The sequence below is a fragment of the Carcharodon carcharias genome, chromosome 7, assembly GCF_017639515.1.
Source record: "Carcharodon carcharias isolate sCarCar2 chromosome 7, sCarCar2.pri, whole genome shotgun sequence".
NCBI classification, from domain to species: Eukaryota; Metazoa; Chordata; class Chondrichthyes; order Lamniformes; family Lamnidae; genus Carcharodon; species Carcharodon carcharias.
Genome location: NC_054473.1, coordinates 167,264,944 through 167,282,388, shown reverse-complemented (window position 1 = coordinate 167,282,388; position 17,445 = coordinate 167,264,944). Strand labels below are relative to the sequence as shown.

Genomic DNA, 17,445 nt, shown 5'->3' with positions numbered 1-17,445 from the left:
ATTGCTATGAGAGTACACACATCAAAAGGCTGGTTTACAACAAATCCATGGATTGGGAAAAGCAATAAATGAAAGTAACGGTATGGTTTGCCTTATCTAAAAGTCATGGGACCTCTTATCTCCATTTAGTAATCTGTCCAAGCAAAAGAGTGGTCAGAAAACATCAGAAAGGGTTGTGTCCAACAGGGAGAAAGTGGTACAAGGAAAAGCCTTCGAGATCCTATGCTGCAAACTAACTTGTTGAAGTCATCTTTACAGGTCCACATTAAATCCATGCAGAGTGATCTTTAGATGTGGGGCTAATGTCTGCTATTCTGTATTTAGATTAGGGTGTTGAAGATCAATGTTTTGTCAATAATAACTGAAATGAATAAATGTACCACTGTCTCTAATTGTACAAATCTGTTTAATGTGGAAAAGACTTATCCAACACCGGTGACGACAGATGCTGATCCAATCAGGATTTTCAGCAACAGTGGAAAGGCACTCAATAAAAAGTACCTGGATGAGCACTTGGCATGTCATATCATTCAAAGCAATGGGCCAAGTGCTGGTAAATGGAATTAGGTATGTAGGTCAGGTGTTTCTCATGTGTGGGTGCAGACTCAATGGCCCGAAGGGCCTCTTCTACACTGTGTGATTCTGTGAATTTATATTGAATCTGTAAGTACAAGTGCCATTGTAAAAATATCTCAACACCTCTAGATGATTACCCAGTCAGCCACCCAAGGTCCCTTTCATCAGCCCACAATGTTTAGGAGTTGACCTTGATTGGAAAAAAAATTGGGAATCCTTCAGTGGGCCAAAGTCCATGACCTGAACCCACAGGATAGAGACTACTGCCGCTCACCTGCCTCAAACTCACACTTCCAGTACCACATTACAGCCAAATTCATTTGGGCAAGGGGGAACTCAGATACCGTGTGTCCTGCAGCCATGGCTTCATTCCAACTCCACCCTCCCTGATGGCATTTATTTTGCAAGGGCAAGCACCTTACAAGGCAGGTGGAAAAATTCTGGAAATTATGGAGAACCAGCACAAAGAAGTCTGGTTTCTGCCAAAGTTATGCTGGATGTCCAGTGGAAGCCTTACAGATTTCCCAGACTGATATTATGGATGGCTTTGTCTCAGTGTCCTACTTTCTTCAAAACTTAGTGGCTAAAATTTTAATCTACATAATTTTTTAAAAAAAACTTTTTAATTTGTTTATGGGATGTAGACATCACTAGCTAGGCCAGCATTTATTGCCCATCCCTAATTGCCCTGTTGAAAGGGCATTTAAGGGTCAACCACATTGCCACCACCTCCCTCCCCACATACTTAATTCATCTACCTCCTTCATGAGAAAAAGATGAGAGGTGACCTCAACCCCAGATGAGCTGCAAGTTTCTTTCTGATGGGGTTACATTAACCCTATATTTCTCTCCCCACAGATGCTGCAGGACCCGCTGAGAGTTTCCAGGATTTTCTGTTTTTATTGTAGCTAAGGAGAGGAGCGGGACCTTAGCACCCCAACTTCCAACATTGGCTGGATTCCGGACCCCAGGCACTCGGGGGCATTCCCCGCAGTTCACCCGGTCCCACCAGTAGAGGTTGTGCGCTCAGGAGGACACTGAGCAGGAAACTCAGTTGGACCTGTGGGCCTGCGTCAGGGTGAGAAGTGATGCCCTCAGCAGGCTGGGGGTGAAACCTGAGCCTGGAGTGCAGGCTGAAGAAGGAGAGGAAGCCAGAAGTCTCAGGGAGGAGGAGAGAGAGGAGAGCAGGAAAGCAACATGGAGCAAGACCAGAAGCAGCAGCAGAAGCCTGAGACTGGTAAGTCACAGCATTGTGGAGCCAAGGCCAGGAATATGGAAGACCAAAGTCTCTGACGATAGCTAAAGTACCAGGAAGCAGCAGTGGAGTGGGCAAACAGTTGCTGGAGATCTCAGTGGACCACCTGGAAAGCACCCAAGTTCAAGAGGCCATGAGGAGGTAAATATTCCCTCTGGTTGACGTGGTCATGGGAAGTTTGTAGTAGAAGGTCCGCCAACTCAACTCCGCTACTCGGCAGATTAGATATCAGGATTTAAGCTCAACGATCTCCCTTGTGGATCTGGGGTATCGGCCGTGAATGTCCGATGTAGATAGTCTGTTCCTCTGAGTTAAGCTTTTCCATTAATGTTTATAAAGATTAATGCCAGTGGGATAAAGGGTGCGCGTTACAACATTTGTGCAGTCCATGTGCTCAAGTCGCACATTACATGTTGGCCTAGAGGATACCCTGGGAGGTACCCCAGAAGATGTGCAGGGGGGTGGGAAGACACCGCCCCCCCCCCCCCCCCCCCCCCCCCCCCCCCCACCGCCACCCAAAGTCCATACACAAGGATTACATGGGAATTGCCTGGGAAAGTTAAACCTCTGATGGGGAATTACTTTGCACCTGGGTCTCTCCAATATTTAAACCCGAGACTTTGGATGGTCTGACTCTCTTAGCAGAAGGGCCCCAAGTTACTTCCAGGGTATGACCCCCCCAACCCAGAATGGAAGTTCTGGGTCAATGTCCCGTCCCTCGCCACTGCTACAGGAAATGTTAGATGGATTAAAACCAATTGTAACCCCTGGTAACTATAGTACTAACCCCCCCAACCCCGACTACCCTACTGGACCCCCAACTACCCTTCTCGCCCTCCAATTAATCCTTCGACTCCTCAATTACCCCCCCCTCCAAACTACCCTCACACTAACCCCAACCCCTGATTATCCACCCCTCCCCCTGACCACTCAACACCACCAATCACCCGAGCCCTCCCTTCCCCTGACCACACATCATTACCATCAGTATTAACATGAACAATTGGTCAAAATCCTCTTTGTATATTTCCATATGTTTGATTTTTCATCAATTTAGTTTTATACAACATACAAGGCTAGTCTTCCCCTTCTCTTGTCCTAAAATTGACTTAAAACATTATAACATCCAAAAGGTTTTAGATTTTCCTAGTTAAAGATACCTTCATTGTCATTCTCTGGCATTAGCCAACAGAAATTACGTATAATACTGAGCAGTATAGAAAAGATAAATCAAGAGCATTATTTTAAGTAAACCCTCAGCTGAAGGACAAATGGAAAGAGGTATAAACTGTCAAAAGACATCTTCTGACTTGATGTCAGAAAGCACTTGTTTGTGTGAAGGGTAATAAATACTCTGGGATGGTCTTTGAGGAAGGGTGTTAACAAGAACTCAGGAATCATTCAGAGTGCGGTGGTGGAAAATCATCAATGAAAGAATGAATGCTATAGACGGAATGCCCTACTCATCTGTACTTCATGCTTGTGATCTTTGTATCACAAGTAGCATGGCCACAAGCACCTCGCAGCTGAGCCTAATCTTGTCTGAAGTCTATTCTAGTTTGTTAGCAACTGAACATAATAACAAGCATCCCAACTGTTTCAGCATAGATCAAATATAGGCTTGGCTGTCTGCTTTATCTATTCACTAATAAGCCCACTGAGCAAGGTACTGAACTTCTATTTTAAGAAGCCTGAACAAATATCTATTTGGGGGTGACGCATTTTTCTTAAATTATTTTTAAACAACTATTTCTGTCATACTTAATTTCTGACATTTATTTCTTTTCAAGCTTTGAGGGAAATAAAACAATAAATCAGCCATGATTTTCTGCTCTTGATCCCAAGCCAATGATCCTACTGGAAGATGCTCATATTTGGACCTCCTTTGGCTTTGCATATTTTTCTTTGTTGTACAACTCAGACACATCGTATGCTTCATCCATTCTATCTTTTCCCTTTCACTGTTTTTGCCCATCTCAGTGGGTTTAATTTCAAATCAAAAACCACGGAGGCTTTTCCCTTTCTCCCCACCAACTAACTATCCCTCCAGGTTCCTGCTAATATAACCATTTTTTAAATAACTAATGCAAGGACATTGTTGCAGAATCCTCTTGTATTTACTAGTCTCAATAGGAAGTTAATTCTATTAAGTGATTCATATGAAGTCTGCAATTTTAGAAAGTCTATATTTATGCAACATTCCATATTTTAATTTCCCTCTATTAAACACAGTTACTATTCATCATTTAGTCAAACCTACCAAGATCTTGTTGCCAAAATTCTGTGAAATAACTTTTGTCTGTGTTCAGTGGAAGGCTTGTCTGAAACGTTTGTGGTTGTAGGCTTAAACCATTAGAGAAATAATTGTAATCAGTAATTCAAAGCTCTTGTGCCAGAATGCTATTAGATATCCCTCAGTATCTAGCCTAAATCACTTGAAAAATAGGTGTTATGGACTGGAGGTGGGGGGGGAGGGGGTTAATATAAACGGGGCTAATTTCTCCTCTCACCACCCAGCTATAAACAGAAAGGTGTGTTGATTTGCCTCCCCCTTTATAAGCGGTAGCATATTTCCCTACTCCTCGGTTTTGGTGTGACCCAAGCTAGAGGTCTATGTCACTTGACTCCCAAGTTTCCACTCTGGCTTTGACAAGGGATGTGTATCCATCGAGTGAGTCCCCAAGATGTTTAAATATCTCAACCCATTCATATTTAAAAGGAAGGTTATGGAGCCTTTTATTTCAGCAGACAAGCAGGTTCCAGTTGGCCAACCCGGGTTATGAAATGCAAATGGCTTTTGGTATAGCTGTCTTTGAATTTAGTCCGTGCAGCCCACAGTGGGGTTGTTAGTGTCACTTCAGGGATAATGAGGTGCAAGTTTCTCTCATACTGCCATGTTCAATGGTCACAGACAGACAGAGATTCAGTTTTTGAGATAGCAATGAGAATATATCTAAATATATTTTATCTAAAAAATTATACAGGGTGGAGTCTTAGTCCCTTCACACAAATCAGAGTCTCATTACAGCACCCAGTGTTTTTCTCACAGCTTTTTGCTCAGGCTAAGGCTGGCTTTCAGAAGCAAATTGGTGATTTTAAATACAAATCCCAAGGTCCATTCACAAGAGGCACATAAAGACTTGTTGAACAGTGATTTCCAGAAACTAAACAATGCAGATTCTCTTTTATTCATTTATCATATTTTCCCTGACATAAATAAAAACCATTAAGTGGGAAAGATTAAGATATATACACAAACAAATACACACTTGGACAACGACAATGAACTGTCCATTGTGTTTTTAGTAAAGGGAAGTTCAGATGTTGCTTTGTAAGAGAAGGACCTCTGCCTGTACAACACAACATGTTTGGATGATGAAGTGAGAATACACAGCAGCTATCTGAGCTACATACACACACCTGCCCTGGCATATCAGCTTGCCAAATTCAAGAAGTCTGGATAGAGGGAGGGCATATCAGTGTTCTGAATTAAAGCAAAAATAGACTGTCTGAGCTCCATATTAAAATTGTTTTGATTAAGACTGACTGCTGATGGCCAATACAGGCAGTAGTTAGAAAACTGCAAGTCAATAAATCCCAGGAACTGCAAAACCATAAAGCAAAATTTATGTTTGTGTTTGAAAAAGAAAAAGGGCTCAGGAAGGAATGGTGCCACAGTAAAACAGGAATGCTGAGAGTTATTGGGGAATTGCTCATCAAGAGGGAAGATGTATACATGAAGAGAAATCAACATTTACATTGTAAGTAAAATTTAAATGTTAATAACCATTGAAGTAACAACTGTCAGGTGTCAACATTTCATCAATTGTTTTTATTCAGTATCTTCATATGCATCAGTAAATACATTGTCATGTCCACCTGTGGATTAAAAAATAAAACGTACAGAGATAAGCATACACATTCGTATATAGTTAAATACATACACCTAGAAATATATTACATCTATACAGACATATGTATATACATACACAATTTCACAGCTTGTGTCATGAAGTGATTTAGATTAAACATTCCCTCCAGATATTTTGCACCTTACCTGCTTCCTCCATCCCCAGTCCACCACCCCACCAAACCCAGTTCTCACTTTATACATCTAATGTCAAAAATTATCACAAGTCAATAATACAAATAAATGGGACCAGGAAAAGAACATATCCAGAGTCATAGAGGTCTACAGCACAAAAAAAAGCCCTTCGGCCCATCAAGTCTGCACCAGTCAAACAAGTACCAAACTATTCTACTCCCATTTTCCAGCACCAAGCCCATAGCCTTGTATGCCATGGCATCGCAAGTGCACATCCAAATACATCTTAAATGTTATGAGGGTTTCTGCCTCTACCATCCTTTCAGGCAGTGAGTACCAGACTCCCACCACCCTCTGGGTGAAAAAGTTCTTCCTCACATCCTCTCTAAACCTCCTGCCCCTTACCTTAAATCTATGTCCCCTCATTATTGATCCCTCCCCAAGGGGAAAAGATCCTTCCTGTCCACCCTATCTATGCCCCTCATAATTTTATACACCTCAATCATGTCCCCCCCTCAATCTCCTCTGCTCCAGGGAAAATAACCCCAGTCCATCCAATCTCCCCTCATAACTAAAACTCTCCAGTCCAGGCAACATTCTGGTAAATCTCCTCTGCATTTTCTCTAGTGTAATCACATCCTTGCTATAATACGGATTCCAGAACTGCACGCAATACTCTAGCTGTGGCCTAACCAGTGTTTTATACAGTTCTAGCATAACCTCCCTGCTCTTATATTCAATACCTCAGCTAATAAAGGCAAGTATCCCATATGCCTTCTTAACCACCTTATCTACCTGTCCCATTACCTCACACTTATCCGGATTAAATTCCATTTTCCACTGATCAGCCCACCTGACCAGCCCATCTATATCCTCCTGTAATCTAAAGCTATCCTCCTCACTAGTTACCACCCCACCAATTTCTGTGTCATCCGCGAACTTACTGAGCAACCCTCCTACATTCAAGTCTAAATCATTTATATATACCACAAACAGCAAGGGACCCAACACCGATCCCTGTGAAACCCCGCTGGACACAGGCATCCAGTCACAAAAACACCCCTAGACCATCACCGTCTGCTTCCTGCCACTCAGCCAATTCTGGATCCAATTTGCCAAATTGCCTTGAATACCATGGACTCTTACCTTTGTTATCAGTCTCCCATGCAGGACCTCATCAAAAGCCTTGCTGAAGCCCAAGTAAACTACGTCAAATGCATTGCCCATCTACATAACTGGTCACCTCTTCAAAAAATTCAATCAAATTGGTCAGACGTGACCTCCCCTTAACAAAACCATGCTGACTGTCCTTGATTAATCCCTGACTCTCCAAGTGTAGATTAATTCTGTCCCTCGGAATTGCTTCCAACAGTTTCCCCACCACTGAGGTTAGACTGACTGGCCTGTCATTCCCTGGTTTCTCCCTTCTTCCCTTCTTGAATAACGGTATCACACTGGCTGTCCTCCAGTCCTCTGGCACCTCTCCTGTTGCCAGAGAGGTACTGAAAATTATTGCCAACACCACTGTTATCTCTTCCCTTGACTCACTCAACAATTAACCAATTTGTTAAGATTTTAGTTCCTCCTAAAAAAGGATTGAGGAAAGGCTCTTGATTAGGAATTACATGAGCAGTATGATCTTAAAATAGATTAGCTAAAGACAACAGCTCATTAAAACAAGGATGTATTTCTTATGAGCGCCTGCAGCAGTTATGATGAGATTAAGATAAAAGCTCAAAATGTTAACTGTTTCTTTCTCCACAGATGCTAACAGGTTTGTCCAGCATTTTCTGTTTTTATTTATTTTTTTAATGATGAGAACAACCTTAACTCCCTCAAATATTTTATTTCTTTTACAAATGTTTTTATTATGGAAACAATTGATTTAAATTTGTTTGCAATTTATGTGCCTTCACTTGTAATACCTCAAACTCCTCTGACATATGTTTGGGTGACACTTGAAGTTCAATATGCTAAGTGATGTACTTGAGATAATTACAGCCTATAAAGTAAAGAATTAGTTACGAGCTGAAACATAGTACCGTCTTGCTTGACTCATTCTTCCTAAGACATATTAGATACTCCTTTGAGTACTGAATGACTATTGCAGCTTTCAAATTACTATTAATGTTCGTACAACTTCATAAATGAATTTCAACTGAATTTCTAATTCCCAACATTGTATTGTGCTGAGTGGTGCACATAAATTATGGAAGAAGCAAATGGATTAATTAGAGATAGACGTGTCTATCAGCTGAGGCGATTAAAGAGATCATTGATAAATGATCAGTTTTTTTGGATTCCTTTTCTTTTGTAGTTAGAGCCAGTTAGGAGTGCCAGTCTGTATCCATTATCTTCAGGTGTTAATTATTTACATGTACAGTTTCCATTAATCTTTCTAGAGCTCTTTATGTTAAACAATTTTAATTCTCCATTTCCTTCAATGCAAAACTGAAGGTTTCCTATGTCACTGTTTTTGTTTGAAGTAAATTCATAACACAACTTCTGGAAAAATAGGCTCTGCCTAACAAGTTTGAAGGGTTTTTTTTTTGAGGAAGTCATTAGGGGTTTTTTTTTGAGGAAGTCATTAGGGCTGTGATGAGGTTATTTTAGGTTGACATTGTCTAACTGGACTTTCAGAAAGCTTTTGATGATGCTCCTCACATGAATACTTCACAAGCTGGAGTCTCATAGTAGGAATCAGAAATGCTGGATCAGGAATTGGCTCCAATCCTACAGCCAAGAAGTTGTAGCCAATGGATGTGGCTCCGCTTGGAGCCATGTTACTAGTGGTGTCCCATAGGGCTTGCCCTGTGGACCTAATTAATGACATGGACTGGGATGCTGGAAGCGTGGTAATAAATTTGCAGGTGACACCAAAATATATGCAAGGGTTGAGATTACAGAATAATGCAATACAATCCAAATAAAATTAGATGTGCAAGGGAAGTGGGCCACACATAAGCAAATGGTGATTCATTTAGGTAAATGGTGTGTCATGCACGCTGATACAAGTATAATTTTTGTACTGTAGCTTTTAACATTTGCAGGGAACAATACTTTGGCAGGAAGTATAGAAAAGCAGAATATTATTTAAATGAAGAGAGACTGCAGAATAAATACAAAAAACTGCAGATGCTGGAAATCCAAAACAAAAACAGAATTACCTGGAAAAACTCAGCAGGTCTGGCAGCATCGGCGGAGAAGAAAAGAGTTGACGTTTTGAGTCCTCATGACCCTTCGACAGAACTAGGTGAATCCCAGGAAGGGTTGAATTCAACCCTTCCTGGGATTCACCTAGTTCTGTCTAAGGGTCATGAGGACTCGAAACGTCAACTCTTTTCTTCTCCGCCGATGCTGCCAGACCTGCTGAGTTTTTCCAGGTAATTCTGTTTTTGTTTTAGAGACTGCAGAATGTTGCAGTACAGAGGGATCTGGATGTCCTTGTACATGAAGCACCAAAAGCATGCAGGTCCAGCAAGTATTAAGAAGGTAAGTGGAATTTTGGCCCTAACTGTATTCAGAGTTAAGGGCTCATTCGGAGAGCAGGTACAGACACGACGGGCTGAATGGCCTCCACCTATGCTGTAGTGATTCTGTGCTTATGTGAAAGACAGGCTTAAGAATTGTTTGTGGAGGTTCAGAGAAAAAAAGGGAAGAGTAAGGGTGCAATCACAATGCACACTCCTATATCTTTTGTAATGAAACAAGTCCCAAAGAAAAAGCACTTCAAATCGAAGTTTGCCATCAAGGAGCTGTTGAAAATGACTGACATGATCTCCCTTGAGTTAAAACAGATCAAGGAGGCAAAAACAGGATTGCCCTAGGCAAAGAGATTTTGGTTCAGCCGAAGAAGATAATGAGGATGCTGTGAGTAGAACTTCCTGAAGAACAAACTGGAGGAGTTATGTTGTTTCGCTAAAGAAAACCCGTGAGAAGTGAAGGTTCTGTGAAAGCCTATTCTAGAATATATCAGTGACAAGATCTTCCCTAAACTAGGGAGATAAGAGAACATCTGTGGCATTTTCCTTCCTGGACGTAAAAGTGTCAATTTAGAAAGTGGCTGGCTGAAAAAGGCCCAGTTTAACTCTTGTCTATCTGGCAGGAAATAGACAGGTAGTTAAAAGATAGCCACTTACCCCAAATCAATCCTATGCCTTCAAGCAGGTTACAATTTTAACGTGCTCTTTTGGTTTCTTTACAGCTTTATGGTATTTTCTGATGAATAAATCGAGAGAAAAAAACAATTCAGACACTGACCCAAGAGTGTTGTAATATTTTAGCAGCCGAATATTAACCAAATTAAGTTAATTCTGAAGGGAAAATATACCATTATACTTATGGGAAAAGTTGGTGTGATAGCACATGAAATGTTTCAAAGGGTCATAGTAGGGTATTCACAATATTCCTCATTAATGTGAAGTTGTTTTAATCTCTGCAAAAGAAAAGGAATTTGCCTCTGGCTGATCAGCAAGCTTTTTTTTTTAAATCTACTGTGGAACATTTTTTGGCCACATTATTACCTGATTGAAGTTTAAGTTTTTCATTTGACAAGGTTATTTCTATTTTAGTGTCAAGTTCTACCCAGTTCTCGGAATTATATAAAACAGCTTCCATTGCAATTCTTTAAAATAAACTATTCCTAATTTAAGACTTTCCCCACATAAAAGTGGCAAGTTAATAAGCCAACTACTTTAATTCTTCATTAAGTTAGCCACCTAGAATATGACGCACTTTGATCTCATTCCATGGATCATTGTAAATCCACAAGCTCCTCAGTATTTCAAAGTTCATAACAACCATTACACATTAGGTGCAAGCACAATGAACCTTTTTTTTGCCTCATTTAAAAAAAATCTTTATTACATGGATATTTTGTGTGTTTCTTCTGTATCTGCAGTTAAAGTTATGGTGACGTTAACTAGGCACCTTATAAAATAAACTGACATTTTAATCTTCCGAATACTAGAAGACCTTCCTAGGTTATAAACTTGCATGGATTTCCTGACACTTATAATTTGGTAGATGTTTTCTACAAGCTGCAAGAGAGATGCAAGAACCAAAAACTGACTTCATTTGCACAATTTTCACACTCTTAGACTAAACAAAATTAAAATGTTCCACCTTAATTGCTATCTTCTTTGTGCAAGAGGACAGGCCAGTCCAACCCAAGCATATTGCCATGGATGCCACAGTCACACTTGCTAACTGGCCTGATGTGAGCTGTTTAATTTGCTCTTCGCGAAGGCTGCTGGAAGAAGAGACAGGCTGAGCCCTTGTGCAAATGACAGTAAAGGCTGCAATTAGAATTCTAGTCCTCCAATGGGTAATTTGTTCTTATATTGCAAGCTATAGCAATAGGCTGTAGTTGACCTTCTATTTGATGACCACTGTGCTGATTGGCAGGAATAATGTAATTGTAGACCTTTTTTAGACATGCGTATGTTGTTTCAGGTGCTGTTTCTCCAGTATAACCTAACTCCTGGCCCTTTTCTCTGACAAGAGCCACTGGAATTAAAAAAAAGCAATGGCACATCACCCAAACCTCTCCTCCCACTAACAAGCATTTGAAATTTGAGTTCTAATTTGGAAAATATTGCAACAAGCTCCATTTCATTTCTAGCGATGTGTAAAATTGCTCTTTAATACTGGAGCAACACAGACCCCCATTACTAAATATCTGCAAGGTGATGCATAATTTTTATAATTGCTGTTCCCATCTTGGACGAGTCAAGCTGGAATTTATACTCAGACCATGCATCACATGATTAGATGCTACCAGATGAGATATGAAGATCTGATATGCATGTGTACTTTTTTGCTTCAGGACTGACAAGTGATTTGCAGTTTTTGAGACAGTTCTTTTTATTTTTTTTTTCAGAAATCCCTGCAGAGATTGATCTTATTGTCTCCAATTATGTCGATTTGGGAGAACCACAGGCTTATCTTTCTAATTTCCTTCAGCCATTTCATGAATTCTTCTCAAAACAATGATCTGAATAATATCGCAACTAATTTTTTTCCCCCCACTAGTATAACCCTTCACCTAAAAGGTATTAACCTTTTCAAATCTGACAATCAGCCTTGCCACAAATTTACCAGCTATTTTATGGACATGTATGTCCCCCTATATCCTCCAATGCTGCTTTGGCTTGGTGTCTTTTAATTTGCCTCAGATGGAATTTTGTATTTAAGAATGTTCTTTGCTGTATTTATTCTATAATTTTGCTTACTGGGTATTCTAATTGGGATTTCTCCTATGCTGTTTCATTCCTTGCACCCTAATAAGCAGAGCACCAGAGAACTTATAGCTTTTTCCCCCACAATAACACATCTCACTGTTCAGTGTTAAAACAAATGAATAAAACTCTTGGTTGCTTCATATCATACATCACAATGTGGGATTTTCTAAAAACCCTTTGTGGAAAAAAATTCCCTGGCATGACTGATGCTCGGGAGTTTAGCTATGGTTTAGTAAATTAATAAAACGAGGAGAAGAATTGATGTTCAATTTTAAAAGCGTTTCAAATGGATGAATGTCAGCAATAGGATGTGTTGGCTTATCCCTTGATTTTTCTCCCAGTAAACTACAAAAACTCACTTATATAGCTAACACTGGCAGATATGCACCTTGAAACGTTGCACTTAATATGGCGGCTCAAGAATGAGCTTGAATTTAGTTATGCAAATATTCCATAACGTCTTTCATCAATAGATGTCTGCAAGCAGGAGGATAATTTAATTATTTGAATTGCTGTTCAACTAATCAAATTCCAACCCCACCTTCCCCCACCACCATACTCCCAGCCCCCACCACCGCCCCACAAAGTTCCCAGAAGGTCAAATGGCCTGTTTGTGTTGGACGATTCTTTGCCCACATCAGTTTATTCCTGTTCGGGCAGGGTTGGCGTATGGGGGTGGTTGTTTGTGGTAGCAGGACTAATTGGATGTCTTGATCCAGTGCTGCAGTACTAGAAAGATCTAGCTTTGAGTACATTAAAACCTCTCCCAATCACTATTGCTTGCACAGATGACACTGGTAATTACCATATAGGTAAGGCTTTCCCAGCAGCACCCTATTTAAATGATGGTAGTGACATATCTTCCATAGGAGGGTCCATAAATATCCCCATCCTCAATGATGGGGGAGATCAGAACATCAGTGCAAAAGACAAGGCAGAAGCATTTGCAACAACTTGCAGCCAGAAGTGCCAGGTGGATGATCCATCTCGGTCTCCTCCAGAGGTCCCTGACATCACAGATGCCAGTCTTCAGCCAATTCAATTCACTCCACATGATATCAAGAAACGGCTGAAGGCATTGGATACTGCAAAGGCTACGGGCCCTGACAACATTCCAGCAATAATACTGAAGACCTGGGCTCCAGAACTTGCCATGGCCCTTGCCAAGCTGTTCCAGTACAGCTACAACACTGGCATCTACCCAGCTATGTGGAAAATTGCCCAGTTATGTCCTGTACACAAGAAGCAGGACAAATCCAACCTGGGCAATTACTGCCCCATCAGTCTACTCTCCATCATCAGTAAAGTAATGGAAGGGGTCAAGAATAGTGCTATCAAGTGGCACTTGCTTAGCAATAACCTGCTCACTGATGCCCAGTTTGGGTTCCGCCAGAGCCACTCAGCTCCTGATCTCATTATAGCTTTGGTGTAAACATGGACATGAACTCCAGAAATGAGGTGAGAGTGACTGCCATTGACATCAAGGTCACATTTGACTGAGTGTGGCATCAAGGAGCCCTTGTAAAACTGTAGGCAATGGGAATCAGGGGGAAAACTCTCCACTGGTTGGAATCATACCTAGCTCAAAGGAAGATGGTTGTGGTTGTTGGAGGTCAGTCATCTCAGCTCCAGAACATCACTGCAGGAGTTCCTCAGGGTGGTGTCCTCAGCCCAACCATCTTCAGCTGCTTCACCAATGGGCCATCCTTCCATCATAAGGTCAGAAGTGGGGATGTTCACTGATAATTGCAAAATGTTCAGCACCATTTGTGACTCCTCAAGATACTGAAAGCAGCCCATGTCCAAATGCAGCAAGATCTGGACAACATACAGGCTTGGGCTGACAAGTGGCAAGTAACATTCACGCTTCCAATAAGAAAGAATCTAACCATCACCCCTTGATGCCCAATGGCATTACCATCACCAAATACCACACTATCCACATCCATTGACCAGAAACTCAACTGGACTAGCCACATAAATATTGTGACTACAAGGACAGGTCAGCGGCTAGGGATCCTGCGGCGAGTAGCTCACCTCCTGATTTACCAAAGCCTGTCCACTATCTACAAGGCACAAGTCAGGAGTGTGATGGAATACTCCCCACTTGCCTGGATGAGTGCCTCTCCCACAACACTCAAGAAGCTTGACACAGTTCAGAACAAAGCAGCCCACTTGATTGGCACCACATCCATGAACATTCACTTCCTCCACCACCGACACACAGTAGCAGTATGTACCATCTACAAGAAGCATTGCAGTAATTCACCAAGGTTCCTTAGACAGCACCTCCCAACACCCACAACTACTACCATCTAGAAGGATAAGGGCAGCAGACACATGGGAATGCCACCACCTGGAAGTTCCCCTCCACGTCACTCACCATCCTGACTTGGAAATATATCGCTGTTCATTCACTGTCACTTGGTCAAAATCTTGGAACTCCTCAATAGCACTGTGGGTGTGCCTCCACAACATGAACTGCAGCAGTTCAAGAAGAAAGCTCACCACCATCTTCTCAACTAGGGATGGGCAATAAATGCTGGCCTAGCCAGCAAAGCCCACATCCCGTGAATGAATAAAAAAGATATTAGTCACGGTTAGTCAGAGAAAAGTGTCATCTTATCTTTGAATAGTATCACATTACCTCTTGTAATTGTGATTGGCGTTTGTTAATGGCAGAGATTGTGTTCAGGTGGAAGGCTGAAGTAGCAGGGCTGGAAGTATAGCTGAATGGAAGAGCGCTTCTGGTGATAAATGGAGGAAAGGTTCTGAAGTGAACTGAGTAGGCCTGGTGGGATGGGCTTTTAGTTAATTATGAATAGCTTGGGGTGCGGGGAGCTGGACAAAACTGGATTTCAAGAATGGAAAGAGCAAGAGGAGGAGGATAGCAAAGAATTTGTAATTGTTCTAACTTGAAAGATCAGACTGCACTCCCAATTTATATATGGATATATACTGACCCAGATTTAGCAGTGGTAATGACAGCAAAACTGACAGCCTTTGCTATCATTACGCCACTGAAACTGATAGTAACCTTACAAATCCACACGCGCAGAATAATGTGCAGAATGATGCAGAAGGTGCTTTCAGTGATATTACACTTCTCCAGAGGTGAAACCACTACACCCCACCCGAGCCCCAATCAATGAGAATTCTATGAATTGACAAGAACTTCGACTCTTGTATCATTAGTCTTGCTGTTAAAAACCCTGGAAAAGTTATGCTTGGTTGAAAGTTTTAAACCATACTTTAATTTCATAATTACCTGAGAAACTAATTTTAGAATTGTAGACTGTCAAATTGCTATTATGATAAAAACGCTTTAAAAAATCTTTTAACGTTTGTTTAGATGAAAATAGACATTAAAATGAAGGTGCTCAATATCTGAAAGTGAAAAGTGAAGTGAAAGTAAAAAAAAGTGAAGTAAATTAAAAAGGAAGTTTGCTGTGTTTGACTGCTTGGATGGGATGTGGGCATTGCTGGGTAGGCCATCCCTTGTTCCGAGGACATTTTAAGAGTCAACTACATTGCTGTACCCAGGTAAGGGTGGCAGATTCCCTTCCCTTAGTGAAACAGATGGGTTTTTACACCACTTGATAATTAATAATAATTGGCAATGGTTTCATGGTCATCAGTCAGATTTTTTATCTGCCATGGTGGGATTTGAACTCCAGTCCCCCAAGAGCATTACCCTGGTCTCTGGCCCAGTGACAATACCACTATGCCATCACCTCCCCTGCTTACTGCTATCATGGCTACTGCACACCAAATGATCCCCTTGACGTGGTGCCAGATTTAAACTGCAGTCAGGCAAGCAACCACAGATCACTAGATCTTTGAGATCAGCTGCAAATGTTCTTGCTTCACTGTTGACTACAAATCCAATCCATTGTAAAACCGCAACAATGTCCATCATACATAGACCTTGATTCAATTTGCAGTGAATAAATTATTTCTTAAAGCATTGGAGAAGCAAACAATTCAAATATTTCAAAGATGTAGGCAGGCTTGGTTACTTAGATATTTCAGCCAGTCAGAACTATTTTTCTAAACACCAAGAGCCACGTGACACCTTCAGGAAGAGGGAAAAGATCTGAGCAATTTATTGATGTGATTTATATTGCGGTGGGGGAAATCAATAATCATGGACAAAGCATTATTTGACTTGTTGAAAATATTAAGTTTTGTAAGGCAAATGGCTTTTAAATTCCAATTTATTGCAGTGACCAAGGAGACGGAATCAGATTGAAGACCCCCTGACAATAGAACATTTGCCTTTCTGGTTAAAAAAAAAAATTGAGAAAGCAGATATTACAGGAGGGAATTGCGATTAAATCGTTCCCATTTAAATTAATGCAGGAGTGTAACATTTGGGTGACTGCAGTGTGATTAATTGTCACATTGTCACATCTACTCAAGGATTTTAATGTATTCTAGATTTTAATAGACACTGCTCTCCAGATGACTAACAGTCTAATTGCACACATCACAACTTTTAACATGATGAGGTAAGAGTGATTGGCCTCGATAGCAAGTCAACATTTGACCAAATGTGGCATCAAGAAGCCCTGGCAAAATTGAAGTCAATGAGAACCAGGGGGAAAACTCTCCACAAAGGGATGTGCATGGGACAAAGGAAAATGGAAAAACAAAATTACTGCGGATGCTAGAAATCTGAAATAAAAATAAAATACGCAGGAAAACCTCAGCAGGTCAGGCACCTGTGGAGAGAAACAGAGTGTTTCAGGGTCAAGTGGCCTTTCATCAGAACAAAGGAAGATGGTTGTGGTTGTTGGAGACCATTCTCCTCAGTCCAGGTCATTGCTGCAGGAGTTCCTCAGGATAACATACGAGGCCCAAACTACTTCTCCATGGAGCCACCTGCTCAGGGAGGTGCAAATACCTGCGGTAGGCTTGTAGAAGGCATGGGAGCTTCCAGGAAATCTTGCGCGCACATTCTTGATAAACCTATGGTGGTCACAAACTATCTTCACATTGAGGAAGCGGAATCCCTTCCAGTGGATGATCAGAGTCATGTGTGCAGCTGATGATCCCCAGAACCTGTGGAATCCCAATCACTTCAGAAAAGGCAAGAGCTCTCTCTCTGTTTCTGATTGTCCTCAGTGTCAAATTGCACATATTATGCAACCTTAGCAAACATGGCATCTCTGAACTAGAATATGGACTTGTGGGCTACAGACTGTGGGATTCTACAGAAGTCCCCAGCACATGCCTGGAAGGAGCCAGAGAGTTGTGTTAACCTTGACTGCACTGACAGCGCATGCCCTCCTGTCTCTCTTGGAAGAAGACACTGTTCCAGGAGC

The 17,445-nt window shown here is 41.3% G+C and overlaps 1 protein-coding gene across 2 annotated transcripts in view; it reads right to left on the bottom strand.

The window, feature by feature from the left end:
* Positions 1-17,445, bottom strand: part of cdh13 (cadherin 13, H-cadherin (heart)) — a 1,064,070-nt gene that overhangs the window by 958,091 nt on the left and 88,534 nt on the right. Inside the window, exon 1 of one of the 2 annotated variants that reach the window (XM_041191003.1) lies at positions 5,619-5,638. The exons of the other annotated variant lie outside the window; for it this stretch is intronic. Within the exon in view, the coding sequence (XP_041046937.1) occupies positions 5,619-5,621 (3 nt within the window). The 5' untranslated portion in view covers positions 5,622-5,638. Of the gene's footprint in view, positions 1-5,618; positions 5,639-17,445 lie in introns of those variants that run through there. 2 annotated transcript variants of the gene reach the window in all.